The following is a 19,720-nucleotide window of genomic DNA, read 5'->3' as shown; positions in this document are numbered from 1 at the left end:
TTGTTGCCAACTAAAACACGTGAACTCCTGGTCGCACTTTATTTCATGCGCCCATAATTTCTCAATAATTACCTCATGATGAAGTTTCTTGGAAAAAAGAAACAAGTAATTTGGTAGTAATTTAAGTTTGCGGGATGAATTATTAATCACAATTCATGTCTACAACAGTGCAGCAGCAGGTCAACTGAACACAGACACAAAGTGAAATTAGTCTCCAGGAAAACACATGACATGTGGACGACAACGTTTCCAGTAACGTCTGAATAATGAATGAATGTTAACTTCATTTAATCCCAAATTACAAAGTGATTTTGAGGAATTTTATAGTAAATAAAAGTCGAGTAGAAAGAACATTCTCTCTTTTTACTGCTAATAGATTCTCCACATTGACCTTGTCTTATGTTTGCAGCATCTCCATCTCTGGAGTCATAACCTGCTGATTATACATCAAATATTACTATAGAATGTGCATGAACCTCCCTGTGCTTTCCTCTGTTATTTATTTTAAACAAAATGTCATTTCTGTCATAAACAAAAGAAACTCTTTTTGCCTGTCACATGAAATCTTTGCTTCAAGCTACTTAAACCTCTGATTGAGCTGCAGCGACATGACCATGCACACACATACATGGTACGACCGCCTCCCTCCCACTCAGGATTCATGAGCTGCAATCTGTAAAATGAGGGAAACCTCAATGTAAAAGCATAAATCTGAAGTCGGCTCACGTAACGCTCCAGTTGCAGTTAAAGTACTCGACCACTCGAGCATGTGCAGCGATCTTCATCAGACTTAAGAAGAGGCTAAAACTCTGAGTTTTAAATGAGTGTGGCTTCCTGGAGCAGAGCGTCTTTAAATATTTGTTTTTTTAACCATCATTTAGCCGAGCACATTAAACCGTGGCTCCTCCACTAGATGAGATGGGGATTAATAATAGTTTGGTTCTTGTTTTTCGGGTTGTTTTTTTTTTGCAGAGCAGAAGAGAACAGGTCAATTAAGTACAAATTGTTGCTGACAGCCATAGGCAGACGAAGCCCCCGTGGGCCCCAGAGTTTGGAATTAAAATATAGGCAAATTTCTATGGAGGGAAGCAGCTGCTCAGGAATGAGCTGATTTCACTGTTGAGCCCCATGAAGGTGTTGTGGGAGTTATTAAATCAAACTTTATGGAAAAGCTTGATCTTACTTTCTACTTAACAAGCTCAGCCATCACTCATCTGTGATGTGTGTGTGTGTGTGTGTGTGTGTGTTTTGCTGCAGCGGAGAACTGCTCTGGGTACAGAACATGTGGACAGTGTCTGGACCAGCCGGGCTGCGGCTGGTGCACCGACCCCAGCAACACGGGCAAAGGCCAGTGCATCGAGGGCTCGTACCGCGGGCCCTTCCAGACGGCGGTCCCGGCCCCGTCCACCCTGCCCGGCCTGCCCGCCAGCCCCCAGCCGGCCCTCAACGCCAGCATGTGCCCCAGCGAGGCCAAATACAACTGGTCCTTCATCCACTGCCCAGGTCAGGAGAAGATCTGACGTATAACACCGTGTGTGTTAATTGTCTTCAGTTAATAGTCATCAAATGAACAGATGAGTGTATAATCAGCCTTAAAGGAGGTTTCAAGGGATAGTTCAACATTTTAGCAAATTGGCCCATTGCCATAATCGCTATAGTCTTAGGTGTAGGTTTGTTACCTTTATTTGTCGGTGCAAGCTATTTTTAGAACGGCGGAGCAGAGCCTGCTTGCTGAAAAACTGCCCTCAACGGTAACACGCATCAGCGGTTTTCCATGAATTTACCTCTAAAACAACTTGTGGTAACGTTCTGTTATTATCTCATAACGTGGTGAATGTGCAGGTCACAACTTGTCCACCAGAACCTTTTGGAGTAGTTGGATTGTTTTATTTTAAACCTCAGTCATGCTCTTCTTTCTGTTTTCAAAAATATAATTATCATTTTCCAGACTAGACAGACAGACAGACGTGCACACAAAGACAGAATTTAAATGGCTTAGATCAAAGGTCAAAAACAAGCAGCAAAGTCCAAAAATTTCAAGACTTGTGTTTGTTAATATGGGTGAATCTCAAGCTGCTCAACATGATTATTTGTATTATTATACTGTTTTTTTATTTTATTTTAAAGCCTCCTGACAGAGCCACAAACTACAGCTACACATGCTGCACAGTATTTCCCTGTGTCTTTAACTATAATATCTGAAAGTATCTGGTCACATGAGGATTGTTTTACTCGTTCATCATCATCTAAGTTGAGGTGATGAACTTCCCAGTCAGCTGCAGCAGATCTCAGTTGTGCACATCATTGTTTCAACAAAGTGAAAACCACAGGAAGAGGATTCGACCTCTCGTGCAGCAGCAGCAGCGCTCGGCTCATACTCCACATCACTTTCTGTTCTTCCAAATGAACTTCTTACACATTCATGTTTCCCTGTGTGCGTGCGTGTCTCTGTGCTTTGTTTACTCCCTGGCAGCTTGTCAGTGTAATGGTCACAGTCAGTGCGTCAACGAGAGCGTGTGCGAGAAGTGCGAGGACCTGACGACGGGCCGACACTGCGAGAGCTGCATTTCTGGCTTCTACGGAGATCCGACCAACGGGGGCAGCTGCCAGCGTGAGTATCCGCCCGGGCCCCGTAAATCCAGCGGTCAGGCCGCGTCGCCGTCATCGCACACAGCTTCATTTAACTTGTCAGTATTTTACAGTGCGGGTTTTATGTCGGCCGTTTTCCCGATTCCGGGGCTGCACAGTAAAACATTCCCCCTGGGATATTAAAGATTTACTCGGCTCTGCAGCTAATACTGACAGTCAGTCAATCGGACAACAAATCAATCGTCCAGTGCTTCCACAGCTTCATTTAACCACCAGTATACTCTAGACTCGGCTCTGCAATTTTGGCGTCCCTCTGGATTATACAGTATATTTACTTATATGAGTGACAGCCAATCAATAAACTGGTCTCTCTGCATATCTTGTCAGTGTTATGCATTCATTGTTTATACATATTTTCTCCCTCCTGGTTGTAAATCAAGGTGGGCCCTCAGGAGAATTTCAAAATCATATAACACCTCAGAGGTAATCATGGCGTCCTCTTGACATCGGTTTGATCGGTCAGACGTTATCAGCGAGAGCGCTGAGATGAAATCCATACCTCCAAAAAAGATAATGAACGAATAATCAAGACAACACATGTACATAAATTACTGTTTGTTGCTCCAGCAGCTGTTTGGGCCCATTGTTGAACAGATCTCGACATATTTCACAGCTGCTGATGCCGGGAAGCTTCGTCAGTTTGGAAATAATCAACAGCGTCAATACAAAGGATGAGAGACGGTAACAGTGAAAGCAGGTGTGATGAAACTGGCTCTAAATCAGCAAACGTGCCCATCTCAGAGTGAGGTTAAAGGGATAGTTCACCTGAAGCTAAAGTCAACGATGGAGGCCGGAGTTTTGTTTCCTCTCCTGTCGTTTCCTGTCAAGAATGAGACGTAGTGACAGACAGGAAGAGTCCAGAACCAAACATTGATTATTGACTGATCAGATTTGTGGTTCTGAGTTGAGCAGCAGAGTTGGGTCAGGAGGTGGAGAGAAGCTGGACAGATGCTGTTAAACCCACATTTTTTATTGAGGGGAGCTTGTGAACATCTGGCTGCATGATGGGATGTTAATGAAGTGGGTAAACTGTATTTAATTCACAGTTTCAGCTTGAAGCCGATCTATGTAGTCGTTCATATAACAGCCGCGTCGTAACACAATACATCCAATGTTCCACCTGTCATTACATGTGAATAGTTTTTTGCTTCACTGAGACACTTTGATTTATTTTTATTTACAATTTTCCTGTTTGATGTCTGTTGTTCAGCCTGCAAGTGCAACGGCCACGCCAGCATCTGCAACACAAACAACGGCAAGTGTTTCTGCACAACCAAGGGCATCAAAGGAGATCGCTGCCACCTGTGAGTCTGACACACTCCTCCGACCCTCTGTCCACATCTGTCACACATCTGTCCACATCTTTCTATCCTTACTTTTCCTTCTCCACCTCTTGCTTTGTCTTTATATTCAGAAAAACCTTCTAACTTTAATATCTTAGTTGTTGTTCTTATTGTTTTTGTGTGTTTTTTTTCTCTCAGGACCGATCATACGGTTTGTCCAGTTAGTTTCTCTGAGTGTTTGATGATTTGATCATTAATCAGTATAACAGAGTATGAGGTCAGTTTCCCAACTAGTCTAAGAAAAACAACTCGGAGCAACAGACTCTTTTGAATCGCAGCCTCTGTTTGACCTCCCTGAAAGAATAAGAAATCATAAAAAAGACAGAAAATGAAAAATACGATTTCTCAGTCACAGCCACTCCTGCTCGCTCTCGCCGCTTTATCCAATTAGAGCATAAAAATGCCCCCAACAATAACTTAAAAATAACATTATATATATATATATATAAAAAAAGACTTGACATATCTTTGTAGGCAGAGTGTGTGTCTGTTTGTGTGTGTACGTGATGTTATCAGCTCCACCAGTCCTTGTTCTTTTCTCTGTTTTTCTCTGTGATGCTCCTCCTGCTGATTGAAGGTCAAGAGTCGTGTCACCGTCGACTGTGTTTAGTTTCCTCCTGCTTTGTTTTCATCAGGAATTAAATTGTCCCACTTCACCCTCTCTGTCTTTTTTTTCCCGCCCCTCCTCTCTCTCTATCTCTTAACACTCCCTTCCCCACATTTTTTGTTTGTCCCATATCTCACATCCCTCTCTCTTTCTCTTTCTCTTTTTTTCCAGGTGTGAAGTAGAGAATCGTTACCAAGGCAACCCCCTCAAAGGAACATGCTACTGTAAGTGGAATTGCAATTACCCGCTTCAGGGAGGGAGGGAGGGAGTGAAGTGGGGTGGGAGGGGTGAGGAGCCGAGTCGCACTAAGACGGCACAGAGAGGCCTGACTCCTCTTGGTTGTTAGGGTCAGTGCCAAGATGGTAACATGGCTCTTAAATCAAAGTAGGTCTCAGGTAGTTTTGATGTTTAAAGAAATAACAGCCAGAGGAAAGAAAAAAAGAAAAAGAAAAAAGGACGGCTTCTTTTAAAATGAAATCATTCGCAGGTGGAAAGAATCGCAGATGAAAGTCAGTCGCAGGAGAACGGGAAGCTTTTGAAGAGACTGTTTTTCTGGCTTCCTGCTGTGATGACAGTCAATTTTTGCCAGGGACACACTCCAGTCCTTGGGTCCACGCAACAAATTATTAGTCTCATGTCATTATTATTCCTGCCAGTCGTTATTATAGAGGATATAACGACGTGTCTCCTTGTTATTTAAAGATCCAATACAGTACATGTTTCTTTTTTAAGAAAAGAAAGGATTCAAGGACTTTATTTGTCATTATGTCACATGGTACATGGCAGGAAGGGAATTTAGTTTCTCAGGTTCAGTGGTGATAAAAAAATACAATAATAATAATGAAATAAATACAAATACATACTCAGCAGCAATGATGTGAGAATAAGGTAAAAGTACAGTGCGAATATAATATAAACATCTTTTGCAAATGGTAGTATGTGATTGCACAAACCCACTGAAAGTGACAATGAAAGGTCAAAAACAGACAAAACATAGACGAGACAGTTACACACAGACAGACTGAAGGAGTCGACTTGTGTCAAACAGTGTGGGTTTGTGATTTGGTTGTGTGACAACTGAACCAGCTTCAGTGTTGGAAAATGAATCAACAAGTTCTTAAATTATTCCTGCAGCTGAAATGTGACGATTTTCTGCATTTTATTAGTTTTACATCATCAGAAAAAAATGTTGTTGTTGCGTGAACCAAAAAATAAATAGTTTTATCGTTTTAGTTAACTGAATTTCTTTGGGTTTTCTGAACCGGCGGCAGCAGATCCTATTTTCCCCACATTGATTTTTAACGAGCATGAAAAGAAGAAGGGATCACAACATGTTGGGATAGAAGTGGAGCCCAGTGTGACCAGGGGAGTGACAAAGTCGATGAGTTTTCCCGTGCAGGTCAATAAAGACCAACGGGAAAGAGAATGAAACATTGATTTTAAAAGTTTCCACATCATGAGAGGAGAGACGTCGGGGTCCACTTCACCTCTACTGCACGTGTGTGTGACTTCCTGTTTGTTTCTCACACATACTGTATGTTGTTGTGGTGCACTGATCTACAGGTGGAGATTAACACTGGCAATATAACTCGGCCTCTATCTCCGCCTTCATCACAGAACACACACTAAAATCTTCACGCCGTTCAAAGAAAGTCAATAAAAATTTTGAGATATAAAGAGAACGTTCGGAGATTCTGGACAATTTCCTGCCCCAAGCTCTTCTATGACTTTCAAACTCGACTGATGGAGCTTTTTCTTTTCTCCTCTTCTCCCCTTTGTAATCCGCTCCACACCTGCGGCCTGATGGCTTCAAACAGACACGCTGCTCATCGACTACCAGTTCACCTTCAGCCTGTCGCAGGAGGACGACCGCTACTACACCGCCATCAACTTCGTGGCCACACCTGAGGAGGTACGTCTCTGTCAGTGAACGCCTCACCGCCGCAGCAGCTGTCTGTTGTATTAGGATGAAACACTGTGTGATGGTGATGATGATGTACTCCCTCCTCCCTCTGTTATTGTCAGTAAATCACTTTTTCACTTCACTTCTCCAGTTGTATCTTAATTAGATTAGTTGGGGAAATAACAGTAATTAATTGGATGCAGAGGGCTTTTATTAAAACTGAAGAAGTGGTAGAATAAAGTTTCTGCACCCAGAGAGGAGCTGGTTTTAACCTGAAGAAATGACTTCAGTGGGAGGAAGATGATTTTCACTGGACAGTAACACACATAGTCGGCATTAAAACTATTAGAAGTGACATTTAGGGGTTTTAAAATCTTCATGAGTAAGTAAAGAGCTCAAGGAAAATAAGCATCAACCATAATAATGTGAATACTTACTATGTAGCTCCATTTAGAGAAGAGAAATAAACCGTTAAACAGTGTTATTGCATTCTAAAGTATCTTTATTAAGACTTGAGCAGAGTAAAAACAAAATTATTAGAAGTATAACATTATTTAAAGGAGCAAAAATATGCAGCGAGCAGAAGAAGGTGTGAAAACCTGCTGTAAATAATATAAACATGGGCAGAATGTCTGAATAATGGGGTATAAATAATGATAATAAAAGTACGGGTACTACCAAGGGAACTTATTATCAACCATATTTATCACACGGAGGTTTTTCTGGCTCGACAGCTTCCTCGGTAAAAGTCAGCACGGCCCAGACGAGTGCAGTTCACGCTACGCCATCACAGTGAAGTGAGATGTCGTAGCGTGAACTGCACTCATCATCACACAGATGTTTTTCACGTCAAACAAAAGCTCGTCCGGTCCCGTTCACGTGGCCGCAACATCTGGAGCTGAAACTGAAAACACAAGGATCTGATTAAATGTCCCAGATGGCATTTTACTCCTGGTGATAAAACTTTTTACCAAAAGTAGGACAGGTTTGTCAGCTGGAGGTGTGCAGAAAGAAATGTTCCTTAAGTGACAGGAGATGACTTTGTATACACTGTTCATCTTCGATTTTTAAATATATGTACACATCATTCATCTCATCAATTATTAAGAAACTCTTCCTTTCAATCCTCCTGTAAACATAAATTAGTTTTTAATTTGAACCAGTTTGAACCAAAATCAAAGCCGGTATCAGTTTACAGCTGTACTTACAGTACTCGAACGCAGCGTTTCCTTTCAACGATTCCTGTATAAATGTTTGTTTTGCTAATTCAGCTTCCATCCATTAGCTTTGCAAATTTGCCCGAGTCTGCAAAACAATAAGTGTTTGTACAGCTGCGACGTGAAGCGGAGCTGGAGGCGAGCAGAAGTGTCTGCTCAGGATTTACTGTACAGCCGAGCGGCCCGCTGACCTGCTTTCCCCCCAGCACCCCCCCCCCCCCTCACTGTGGAGAGTGGGAACTAGAAAAAGACGATGACATCAGCGCTGATTATATTGATTATGATAATGATGATTATTATAATGATGATGATGATGACTGCATGTTTTCTGTCTCCTCAGCCGAACCGGGATCTGGACATGTTCATCAACGCCTCCAAGAACTTCAACCTGAACATCACCTGGGCAACGAGCTTCACCGGTAGGTCTCAACAAACACCAGCAGCAGCAGCAGCATTGAAACAATTCGATGATTACTGATTATTGTTCGCCACTCTGACTCTGACAGTCACATATTCACAGTTCATTAAAGGGATAGTTCACCCAAAATTCAAATTTCACTCATTATCCACTCACCCTCATGTCGACTAAGGGCTGGGAGAAGTTTCAGAGTCCTCCATCCCTTCTCTGAGTTACGGGGGGCTCCGCGCAGCACTGCATGTCCATATGACGGTTGTGAACGGATCTCACTTTTCTTCGTCCAAAAAGACACACCAAAAAACATCCAAATACCTCCATAGTGCTCGTCTGTAATGTCCCTCTTATATTGAAGCCCCAACATGAGAAATTGTTCCGAAAAAAATTAAATAAGTCTATATTTTAAGCTTGTTTGTAGCGGAAGCTCCCAGTGTTGCTCAGCCCGAATCTCGCGCGATTTGCGGAGCCGTGAACTGGGTGTCAATGCAAATTGCGCAAGATTTGGACGGACCAGGAAGAGCAGTGCTGGGAGCTTCTGCTACAAACAAGCTTAAAACATATACTTATTTAATTTTTTTCTGAACAATCTCTCATGTTGGGGCTTCAATACAAGAGGGACATTACAGACGAGCAGTATGGAGGTATTTGGATGAAATTTTAATTTTGGGCGAACTATCCCTTTAAGCAAAAATGTCATTTTCTGCTTGATTTTATATCTTTCAAGAAAAAAACAGTGATAACATTGCACTCTTCTTTTTTTTAAAAATCAGTTTGTTAATTATTCTTTCAATAAAAAAAAATGGTTCTAAATGAACACTTCAGATACAGCCTGGTAACATTTAATGTTTTATAGATTCTTTTAAACAGATCATTTACAATTATTAATAAATAAATAAATACAAATGATATAAAAAATGATTTTGTAGCTAAAACTCAGAAACTCATTAATTCTCCTCATGTAATTTAATTACTGGAGAATATCTTTGGTATCCGGAAAGTAGGTAATTATAAACACAGCTCATCTCATATGGATGAAAAAAAAACACAATTAGAAGCTGATGTTTGTTAATGTTCATCTTTGAGTGTTTGGATGGTTTTTAATGTCTTATCTCCTTCACTTCATCCATCTGTCTGTCCCTCCACCTCTGTCCAACTCCTCGTGTTTTGTCGCTCATCCCATTCTTCCATCTCTGTATCATTGTCCCTCTTTTCTTTTTCTCTTCTCTGTCCCTTCTCTTCACATCCATCCCTCCATCTGTGTGTGTGTGTCTCTCTCTCTGCGTCCTCCAGCAGGAACCCAGACCGGTGAGGAGATCCCCATCGTCTCCCGGAGCAACATCAAGGAGTTCAAAGACAGCTTCTCCAACGAACACTTTGATTTCCGCAACAACCCCAACATTACGTTCTTTGTCTACGTCAGCAACTTTACTTGGCCCATTAAGATTCAAGTAAGCTTCAAATCAGCTGAGCAAGACAAGAACAGGTTTAAGTTCTCCAATAAAAAAAGTAACATGAACTTGAAGTGATCCTGCACCACAGTAGGTGTTAGTGGCACATATAATATAACTACATGACCGCTCAGTATCTGTAACAAACTTATGTAAAGCTTTACTAAGAGGCTGCATGATGAGCTTACATTACTGTATATGCAATGTTGTTGTGATGTTAAACTAAACAAACTTCTAAACTCAAGAAGCTTTGAACTAAAGCGCACCACAGCCTGGTCCACCACTTTTTTATGACCCCGGAAACAGCTGTTTTTGCAGCTCATGTGTTGAATTTCTGGCGAGTTTGCATGTGTTTCCTTGAGCACCTCAGGGCCACCGTACATTTTACTGTTTGAGTATCAAAGCAGTGACTTTACAAGACACTTCAAGTAACATGAACTTGAAGTGATCCTGCACCACAGTAGGTGTTAGTGGCACATATAATATAACTGCATGACCGCTCAGTATCTATAACAAACCTATGTAAAGCTTTACTATGAGGCTGCTTGATGAGCTGTAGTGTTTGTGATGCTTTGGATTCAACAGCGATAAACACAGTTGGCTGTGGCATCGTGGGATCAGCATCATTAACTGGTGGAAGTCGATCGATTGTAGGTTTTTAAAGGCTGATAAAGTAACAACAGTTTGGAGGAGGAAAAACCTGACAGTCGATTAACGCAGATTAACGCTTAAAAAAAAAAGGAGTCGACGGTCCAGACAGTTCGGTGACAAAGTCAGTGTCAGTTAGTCTGCACATGAGGGACAGGATCTGGTGCAGTAAGGTGATGTAGCGTGACTGTGTGAGTGGAGGAGGGTGCGCGGTCGTCAGCATCTATCGGTCGATAGTTCAGCTGATTACGGTTGTTTGTAAAAACGTCCAATCGGTGCAGATTAAACCGATTAATTGGTCTCTATTGATGGGTTTGTTGAATACAGGAAGGAAGCAGAAAGGTCACCTGAAATCTATGAAAGAGAGTTTGTACTGCGGGAGAGGAGAAACGATGGAGGCTCAGGAAGGGAAAGCTGAAAGTGAACGTGACTTTAATATAATACACAATAAACAACAGATCTCAGTCACGTAGACCTGAAACAGGCCCAAGCGTCCTGAATATTCACTGCTGCTGCTTCTCAGAGTTGACGTCATGTCTGCATGCTTGTGCAACCTGTGCTGAAAATGTTTGTATTCATGCACTCTGAATAAAAGCATCTACAAAACTGCACTGTCAGGTCTCCTAATATACTTTTAATGTGCAGACTCGTCTCATACGTATGTGTGCAACTTACACATACACCCCAGTTCCACACATATTCAGCATCAAAGTTGTGGTCAATTTTCACTGTGACTGGTCTCATTCAAAAGCCACTTTTCTACTCTACAAACCAAAAACAAGAAAAAGAAAAAGTTGGCTTGTAAAATGGCAAAATGTAAAAGTTGGCAGTCAGCAGTAAAAATGTGGTGAGTGGCGAGCAAAAAAAAAAAAAGTTTTTCCTGTACCCTGGTGTGCACAAGCGTTTCCCCAGTGTTGATGTGGCTCCTCTGCAGTAGTAGTGAATAGGGCTCTGTGTTGCGCTCGCCTGGTTGTGTTGAGGCGTGTGTGTGTGTGTGTTTTGCTCAGCCGGGCTACAATCGCCGCTGCACCCGGTGAACCGCCGCTGTCCCTCCACAGAGCTCCCGCTGTACAACCCACAGCAGCGTTGTTGTTGTTGTCACATAATGAGTCAGTGTGTAGCAGCAGTGTGTGTGCTGCAGCTTTAGTCAGCGCGTTTCAGTCGGTACAGTCGCTGTGTTGAGTCCCTTCAAAGTAAAAGTCCTGTGATATGTGGAAAGTGTTGATAGTTCTGCCTGTATATGCCTGTTAAGTTCATATTGTAGTTGTGGAGGATGTGTGTTGTGTCATTTTGTGCATTGTGCAAATACTTGTTTCTGATTGGCTGACTGGCCTCGACCACTGGTTGTGTCTCTGCTGCTGCAGCTGTAGTCTGCAGGTGACTGGATTGTTGGATTTCTCTTCATTATTGATCAAATTTAGTTTTACATTTGACAGAAAATATCCAAAATGGATTAATATATTAATATTTTTCCATGTCTGGGTCAAATTCAGATTCAGCCTGGATATAGAAAACTACAGTGGAGGCAGAAGATGTTGTTGGTATGATGTGAATATGACCATCAACAGGTCTGTTCTGTCTATTTCTGCAGGGACACGTGTGAAAAACAGGTGAGATGTGTGACAGAAGCATCATGTCTCACGCCAGCAGTTTGTCTCTTCTAACACGTTGACATGTGAACAGACAAGAAAATCACACATGTCCAGTGTGTTCCTGGCCTTAGCTGGTGCATCACAGCAAACACTGGGGCACAAGGTCAAGAATTATTAGTTTGGTCCTTTATCATTATTATTTTTAGTTAGTATTAGTTGTGGAAAAATGGCAATTGAGTTGAAAGCTCTTTGAATTTCTCAGACTATGTGCTCACATCCACCTGCAGCACCGGGTCAGAGCTGAAGATGCAGTTTAGAAAAATCAGTTTTCCAGGACTTGACTGGTTCCAGGAGCTTAACAACAAGGAGGATGTTGTACATGCTGTTTCTCTTTTTACATATAACGCACTCTATAATGTTCCTATATGACCACTACTGGACTTGTTCGTGTATTAGGTCACATCTCATGGAAAAAGCACTTTTTGATCAGGTCTGACTGAAAATAAATTCAGCATCAGATTTCTTGACGTCTTCTCTGACTAAGCCGTGCTGCTACCAGAGCTTCAGTGGTGCAGCAGAATTTAAAAAAAAACTCTGTATCTGCATGTTTACACATGTCGATACATGTCAATAACACCGTTCGGTGACTTTGCTTTTTGAGCAGGTTTTTCATCGTACGTGAACATGCATAGTTAGTTTGTGGATGTTTCTGCAGTTTGATGAATAAACTCTGCATCCACTCTTGACTTTGATGCAGAGGATGAATGCAGCGGCAGGATCGGCTGGTGCCGGTTTGGGAGCATGAGGGGCTCTGGGCCCCCCGGCTCTGTGCAGCCTTTGCCCGCCCCTGTGCCTCCCCTGATCAGTTGTGGAAGTGATTTGACTGGTTGCCCCTGTGCAAAGCTCCTTCCCTTCTGCCCTCCTCCTCCAAAAGGGAGGAGGAGGAGGAAGGCGGGGGTAAAACTCCTGCCTCCATCTTCCACATCCTGCCTCGTGAAGGCGTTTGTTAACTTTTTCTCAGCTCCAGGAGCCCAGCTGCTGCCAGTCAGCCTCAGGAGATCACTGGAGAGCAGAACTGAGCTGAGTTGAGGGAGTCTGCCCCTTCTCAGCTGCCTCTGGTCCAACTCACCCTCTGCATTGCTGCTGCTGCTGCTGGTGGGGATGGTGGGGGTGCATCATGTAGAAGATCCCCCCTGTCCTTCATACTAAAGCATGCAGGTCTGCTAGCGTGTCATTTTTCCTCCTCGCACTCATGGAGCTTTACCTTCGTCAGCGAGGTAACATTTTCCACTTGTTTTTCTTTTCTCGTCTCAGAATCATATTTTTATCAATTTTCTCTTCCTTTTTTTTTTTAACTCACTCTGCCAGTCTTCTTCTCTGGTCTACAGCAGCAGTGTGGCATTGGGATGGGATGTGAGTGCGTATGTGGTTGTAGGCGGTCGGTCCTCCAGTGTTGGCAGGCAGAGATCGGAGCGGTGGAAAAACGGCTCATAAGCAGCAGAGAAAGAGCAAGGGCAAAGAGGAATGTTAAGTTGAAACACATGCTGCATTCAGAGTGGGCTGTGTGCAAGCTAAGCCCTCTCTCTCTCCCTCTCTTTCTCTCAGCTACTGTACACAGGGCTCTCTCTCTCTCCCTTTCTCTCTCCTGCAACACACCACCTCCAGGTTGCTTCTGTTTGCTTTCACATGGTCGGAAGTAGCATTAGAACAGCATGCACATTATTCTCCATTAGCATTCCCTCCACTTGTTGCATTCACCGCCCAATATGTTGCATTAAATCAGCAGCACTTATTGTTATTGTTGTGATTAAACCTCCCAAAACAGAGCAGCTCCAGCTGTTTCCCATCAGATTAAATGTGCAGAACCTCTAAAAATTGTTGGATTTTTTTTTTTCCCCCCGTAACGAGATCATTTTCCAGTGGTCAATGTCGTTTCTGTGACGACTATATCACAGTCAAGCAGGTCGGATCATCAAAGCGAAATCAATTGTGCTCAGATTAGTCAGCAAGGAGTTCTCCCCCCGCGTTTCCTCTGTCTTGATGAAGAATAGATCTGAATTTAATGATGTTTGTAATGAAACGCAAATCCCAGACTAATTACATTAAAGAGCTGTGATCTCCCGTTCCGTGCCTTTGTGAACATGTCATGATATAGTAGAGATTAAAACAGCCTCCAATTTAATACCCCGCTGTGGAGCCGCAGCAGCTGTAGCTATCAGCTGGCTGCACCGCTCCGTGTATCAGGCCTGGTGTAGTGTTTATCTGGGCCACGCATGGCTGCCTGATGGCTGCGTCTTGATACTGATCACAGGGAGAGAGGGGCGGGAAGCAGGAACGCTGAGGTTCTGCCAGCTCGCAACAGTGGCGGGAACAAAGTCGCCCAGCTGCTTATTATTCAAACAGCAAATTGAATTTCATGACAACGGATTAAAAAACGAATATGATACGATGCATATTTATATAGAATTAATATAGGAAATGTTAAAACAGCATTTTGTATCGTTAATGTTGAACAATATAAAAACATAAAATTAGGAAATACCTTGCGAACCTGCAAGAAGAAGTATAGCTGATGGAAAGATGGAATTAGGAAGTAATACAATTCAAAAAAGAAATTTAAATCTATGTATTAATAAATACAAAATGAATTCAGCTTTGTTCCACTGTTAACCATTATGATTGATTATGGAAATTTAATGAGCTATTCAAGCAGATTTGCATTAGTGATAATGATATGTAAACTAGATGAAGAGTTCACAGCCACACTACTACTACAGTTTCTTTTGAAGGAGGAGACACATCTGCACCAAATGTGATGAGCGTCCAATAGTCAGGAGGCTGTGATTGTCAGTTCTTCTCCATCCTTTACTTTTAATCCCCAATCTGGACAAAAATGGTGGACGGACAAATGCAACATTGTAAAAAATATGCATAAAATACTAAAAAGTATCGGTAACACTTTACTTGAAGGTATCGTCATAAGAGTGCAATGTCATAACGTTGTCATTAAATGTCATTCGGTTTTTGTAGGGTTAGGTTTAGCCGAATGACACTTAATGACAACGTTATGACATTGACATAATGTTTATGACAGGTTCATGACTGTGTCATGTCAGTCTTATGACAGTGTCATGTCACTCTTATGACGATACCTTCAAGTAAAGTGGTACCAAAGTATCATTAGAATGACAGATAATTGCACCCACAGAAAACATTCACTTGCTTCTTGATGGTTGAGCTTTAACTCATTTGAGAAGGAAATGTATTTAAAGAATAACGATCTGTGATGCAGCACTGTCAGGCTCAGAAGCTGCACAGCCACCCACATGCATGTAAGCAGCTCACACGCAGATTTCAGCTCCACCATATTTAAAATTCAGCTTCCCTCTGTCCTTTGCTTCGTGGTGGAACCTGTTGAGCGGCGCTGATAACGACACTTGTCTTCAAAACTCCAGTGTACTACATGCGGCTGTCAGAAACCATTAAAAGGCAGAATACTTCCCGTCTTAATGCCCGGCGGCAGGCTGACGGGGGCCCCGCTGCGAGATCCTCGGCAGGGCCCCTGAAAGAGTCACCCTCTGCTGGGCACGTAACGAGAGCGCCACCCGGGCCTCCGCTCCGCTCCGCCGTCAGCCTGACTCTCGGTGACAAAGCACCGCACACGGCTGACACTTGAGATTAGCTGCTACAATAACTGTTATCGCACATCTTCCCTGCCACTTGGCCTGCATGTATTTTTCAGATGGAGTTATGCAGCGGTGGCATGACGCAGGGGCAGCCATCATTGCCCCACCCCCTAGAAAGTTGGGCTTGTCCTTGAAGGGGCCTATTGTGTCATTACAATTGAGCAGTAGATGCTCTGCAGGGCGGCTGTCACAGAGCACACCAGGGTTTCAGTGCACCGGCTGAAAATGATCCTTATAATAACCTTAAAATTATCCTCTTAAAAGAAACCCTGTCACTCAAAGTTACGTTTACTTTTCCTTTAATCCCGTCATTTTCACCTCCCGTCTGCATTCATAAGTGCAGGACGTAAAAAAAAAAGGGGGGGGGGGGGTAAAGAAAGTTCCCTCCAAACAATTTTCTCTTAATTGCCAGTACCTGACTTGCTCCTTAGAAACTCAGAGCAATTTCACAAAAATTGCTCCTGCAGTGCTTTGTGGGGGGAAACATGGAGGCTCTGTTTACACCGGGGAAGCACAGGAAGAGAGCAGAATCAGAGGAGTGGAGCCGCAGCTTGAGAGAGTTTGGCTGTAATGTCAAAAAGTATCAGAGAAGAACAGAGCGTAGAACAGAAACTTAGACCACAGGGACCGGTGGATCTTCTTCTTCACTGTTTCCTAGCACTTTTCTTTAAACTTAATTTAGGCTTGAAAAAGAATCAAATATAAGAATATCCTGCACACTGCTCCGACTCAGCAGGAAGTTTTTTTTACTTCTGAAGAGACACAAAATGTCAAGATGATCAATAAAGTTTGATGCTGAGCAGTGAAGTGAAGTGAAGCTTTCCAACACACCTGTACGGTGGCCCAGAGAGCTCAATGCACCGCAACTTCCAGGGACTCAGCTAAAGGCTAATGCTAAGCTTACAATACATGCAAACTCACCTTATGGTTAACATCTGCACAACTTCTAAACTCAAGAAGCTTTGAACTAAAGCGCACCACAGCCTGGTCCGTCACTTTTTTATGTCACACGTGTGTTCTTGCAGCTCATGTGTTGAATTTCTGGCAAGTTTGCACCTCAGGGCCACCGTAGATTTTGCTGTTTGCGTATCAAAGCAGTGACTTAACAAGACTGAACCTCAAGTTCTTCCGTCAGCTTTTAAAGATTAAACATATTCATGAAAATGGAAGTAATGATTTGTTGCGGTTAAAGGGATAGTTCAACATTTTGGCAAATTGGCCCATTGCCATAATCACTATAGTCATAGCAGTAGGCTCGTTACCTTTAAAGCAGATATCAGTGGAATGTTTTTGTTAATATAAGTCCTAAATAGTTTAATTGTCGGTGTAAGCTATTTTTAGAACGGCAGAGCAGAGCCGTGAGCTGCTCAAAGCTACTCTACGGAGGCTCATGAGATTTCTTTTGGAGTTGTTGGATTGTGTATTTGATGAGTTTGATGAGGGAAACCAAGAAATTCGAATAGCCTCCGTAGTGTAGCTCTGAGCAGCTCGCCGCTCCGCTCTGCCGTTCTAAAAACAGCTTACACTGACAAATAAAGGTAACGAACCTACTGCTATGACTATAGCGATTATGGCAATGGGCCAGTTTGCCAAAATGTAGAACTATCCCTTTAAGGTGAATTTCCTCTGGAGGCTCACTGTCATTAGATGTCGTACTGTATTTGTGCCCTGGGTGACATCACACAGCTGATCTCAGCAGCATTAGTGCCGTGCCGCCCGGGCAGCTGAGCACCAACCACTACACTACACTAAACCACAGCTGACATATTTTTTGAAAAGTTTTTTCTCTGGGCGTATTTGGCACCCTGAACTTCTCTTCAGTGTTCAACAGTCTGGAGCAAAATTATCACACTGAGGATTCGGCGCTCAACAGTAATCAACAGCAACACATTAGCGAGCCAGATGGTGCTGACTACACAAGTAAATTAGACCCCGGGCCGTTGACAAAACACACACACACACACACATACAGTACACACCCCCCTGTCATCTCGCCACAGAGGCCGCTGCCTTTGGCCCCCATATTGTTCACTGTAGATTCACACACACTATAGGATCCATCAAGTGTTCCTTTCTCATGCATATATTGTAATTCTTGATCACGTATTAAGTATTCATAGACTAATCTGACATGCACACAGCTGGCTTTTCCGGCTTTTGTCTTTTTATCCAGCCTCCTGTTTCTTTTTTTTTCTTTTTTTCCCGTGGAATTGTATGCAAATCCCCGCTTTGCAGAGGAATAATAAGCAGGAGCAGTGATGAGTTCTGGTCTGAGGTGTCACCTCAGAGGGAAGTGTGTGAGGGGAATTCAGCTTCTGCCTCCGGGTGCAATACCTGCCCGCTGCCAGGAGGAGGCAGTGTTATTCTGTTGGAGAAATGTAGCGTTTAAAGGGGCATTTTTTGGAGGGTTAGTAGGGATTGGATGGGGGGTATGTAGGCGTAAGTATAGAGAGGAGGAGGAGGAGGAAGGGGGTCCAACGCTGCCACTGGCAACTGTGATTAAGACAGGATGTTAATACAACTGCTCCTGTGATGATTACATAGTGAATATTATTTTCTGCCCACGTGTGCAGGGATGAGTTCTTCTGTGGGCAGCAGGTGTGATGCTGCGTTGCCAGTCGTGATGTCGGACACACGGATAAGCAGACAGACTGGGAACCTCCCAGTGGAACCATAAAAAAACAAAACAAAAAGTGGAAATATGAGTCGGTATCATACAGTAAACACATATGGTGTATAAGTATGAGAGTTTGCAACATACAGCATGTGTGTGTCTGTGAGCGGATGCAGCATTATCTCTTGCTCTTTTCCTGCCCCCTTTGTCAGATCTACAAGGTCGAGTCCAGTCTGTAGCTCACATGTTTGCGTGTATAATGCTGACCTCTTGTTTTCACTTCTCCCTCGAGAGCACATTTCTGACCATTGTCCTTTTTTTTTCTTTTTCTTTTGGAACAGATCGCCTTCTCCCAGCACAGTAACTTCATGGACCTGGTGCAGTTCTTTGTCACATTCTTCAGGTGAGCAGCTCTCCTCCTCCCCTCCTGTCAGCGGACTCACCCCACACACACATTCATACACACAAACACCACAGATGTGTTATTGTTAAAGTGGCTGCAGTTGCCTCTGTGTGTGCGGCTGTGTGCACCGCGTACGTGTGATGCAATGTTGAGCCGTAGTGATGGATCACCACAGCTGCTCTGCTCTGCCTGTGTGCTCCAGCAGCCATTACTATGAACGAGCGCTGCAGCTCGCTGGTGTATAGGTTGCTGGTTAGCTCTCGGTGCAAACAGGCACATGCACACACACATGGAGCTCCCATTGATTTACTCACATCATGCACACACCAGCACAGACACACTCCTTTGCATATATAGTGTCTGTGCAGAGAAAACAAAGAAAATAGCAAAAGTTAAAGAATCCAACTCCTCTGAATAGACGTGACTTCTGTCAATCATGAACCTCACTGTGCCAAAGCAGGACATGCACATAACCCTGGTTTACATGGTTAACATAGTTAATTCATTGTTTCTGTAGGGACCGTCATTATTTCCCAATAAAACAAAACACTTAAAGGGATAGTTCAACATTTTGGAAAATTCTCCTATTGCCATAATCCCTATAGTCATAGCAGTAGGTTCATTACATTTAATTATCGGTGCATGTTGTTTTGAGATCAGCGGGGCAGAGACGTGAGCTGCTCAGTGAACACAATGGAGGTGAATGGTACAGGTCCCCTGTCCCTCATCAAACTCATCAAATACACAATCCAACAACTCCAAAACGCTCTGGTGGACAAGTTGTGACCTTCACATTCACCACGCTATGAGATAATCATGTAACATTATGACAGAGTTGTTTTCGAGGCAAATGCGTCGCCAGAACTGTACATTCCAGCCATAGCTGATAGGCGGAGTGATTTCAAAAGTGCAAGTAGTTCCGAGTATTTGCTTCATGTGTCATGATGTTACATAATTATACATGATTATTTCATAGCATGGTGAATGTGCAGGTCACAACTTGTCCACCAGAGCGTTTTGGAGTTGTTGGATTGTGTATTTGCTGAGTTTGATGAGGGACAGGGGACCTGTATCGTTCACCTCCATTGTGTTCACTGAGCAGCTCACGTCTCTGCCCCGCTGATCTCAAAACAACATGCACTGATAATTAAAGATAATGAACCTATTGCTATGACTATAGGGATTATGCAATGGG

The 19,720-nt window shown here is 43.1% G+C and overlaps 1 protein-coding gene across 3 annotated transcripts in view; it reads left to right on the top strand.

Moving 5' to 3' along the window:
• atrn (attractin) overlaps nucleotides 1–19,720 on the top strand; it is a 151,468-nt gene that overhangs the window by 64,490 nt on the left and 67,258 nt on the right. For 2 of the 3 annotated variants that reach the window (XM_085767215.1, XM_085767217.1), the window contains exons 18-25: nucleotides 1,258–1,503; nucleotides 2,474–2,611; nucleotides 3,860–3,953; nucleotides 4,771–4,823; nucleotides 6,417–6,511; nucleotides 8,060–8,138; nucleotides 9,425–9,582; nucleotides 18,464–18,525. In XM_085767215.1, the coding sequence (XP_085623341.1) occupies nucleotides 1,258–1,503; nucleotides 2,474–2,611; nucleotides 3,860–3,953; nucleotides 4,771–4,823; nucleotides 6,417–6,511; nucleotides 8,060–8,138; nucleotides 9,425–9,582; nucleotides 18,464–18,525 (925 nt within the window). The remainder of the gene's footprint in view (nucleotides 1–1,257; nucleotides 1,504–2,473; nucleotides 2,612–3,859; nucleotides 3,954–4,770; nucleotides 4,824–6,416; nucleotides 6,512–8,059; nucleotides 8,139–9,424; nucleotides 9,583–18,463; nucleotides 18,526–19,720) is intronic. The other variant, XM_085767216.1, reaches the window with a different exon arrangement.

This window comes from Trachurus japonicus, chromosome 22, assembly GCF_045865225.1.
Source record: "Trachurus japonicus isolate A0001 chromosome 22, Traja_1.0".
NCBI lineage: Eukaryota > Metazoa > Chordata > Actinopteri > Carangiformes > Carangidae > Trachurus > Trachurus japonicus.
Note: the sequence above shows the minus strand (reverse complement) of the source record. Positions and strands in the feature narration are given on the sequence as shown.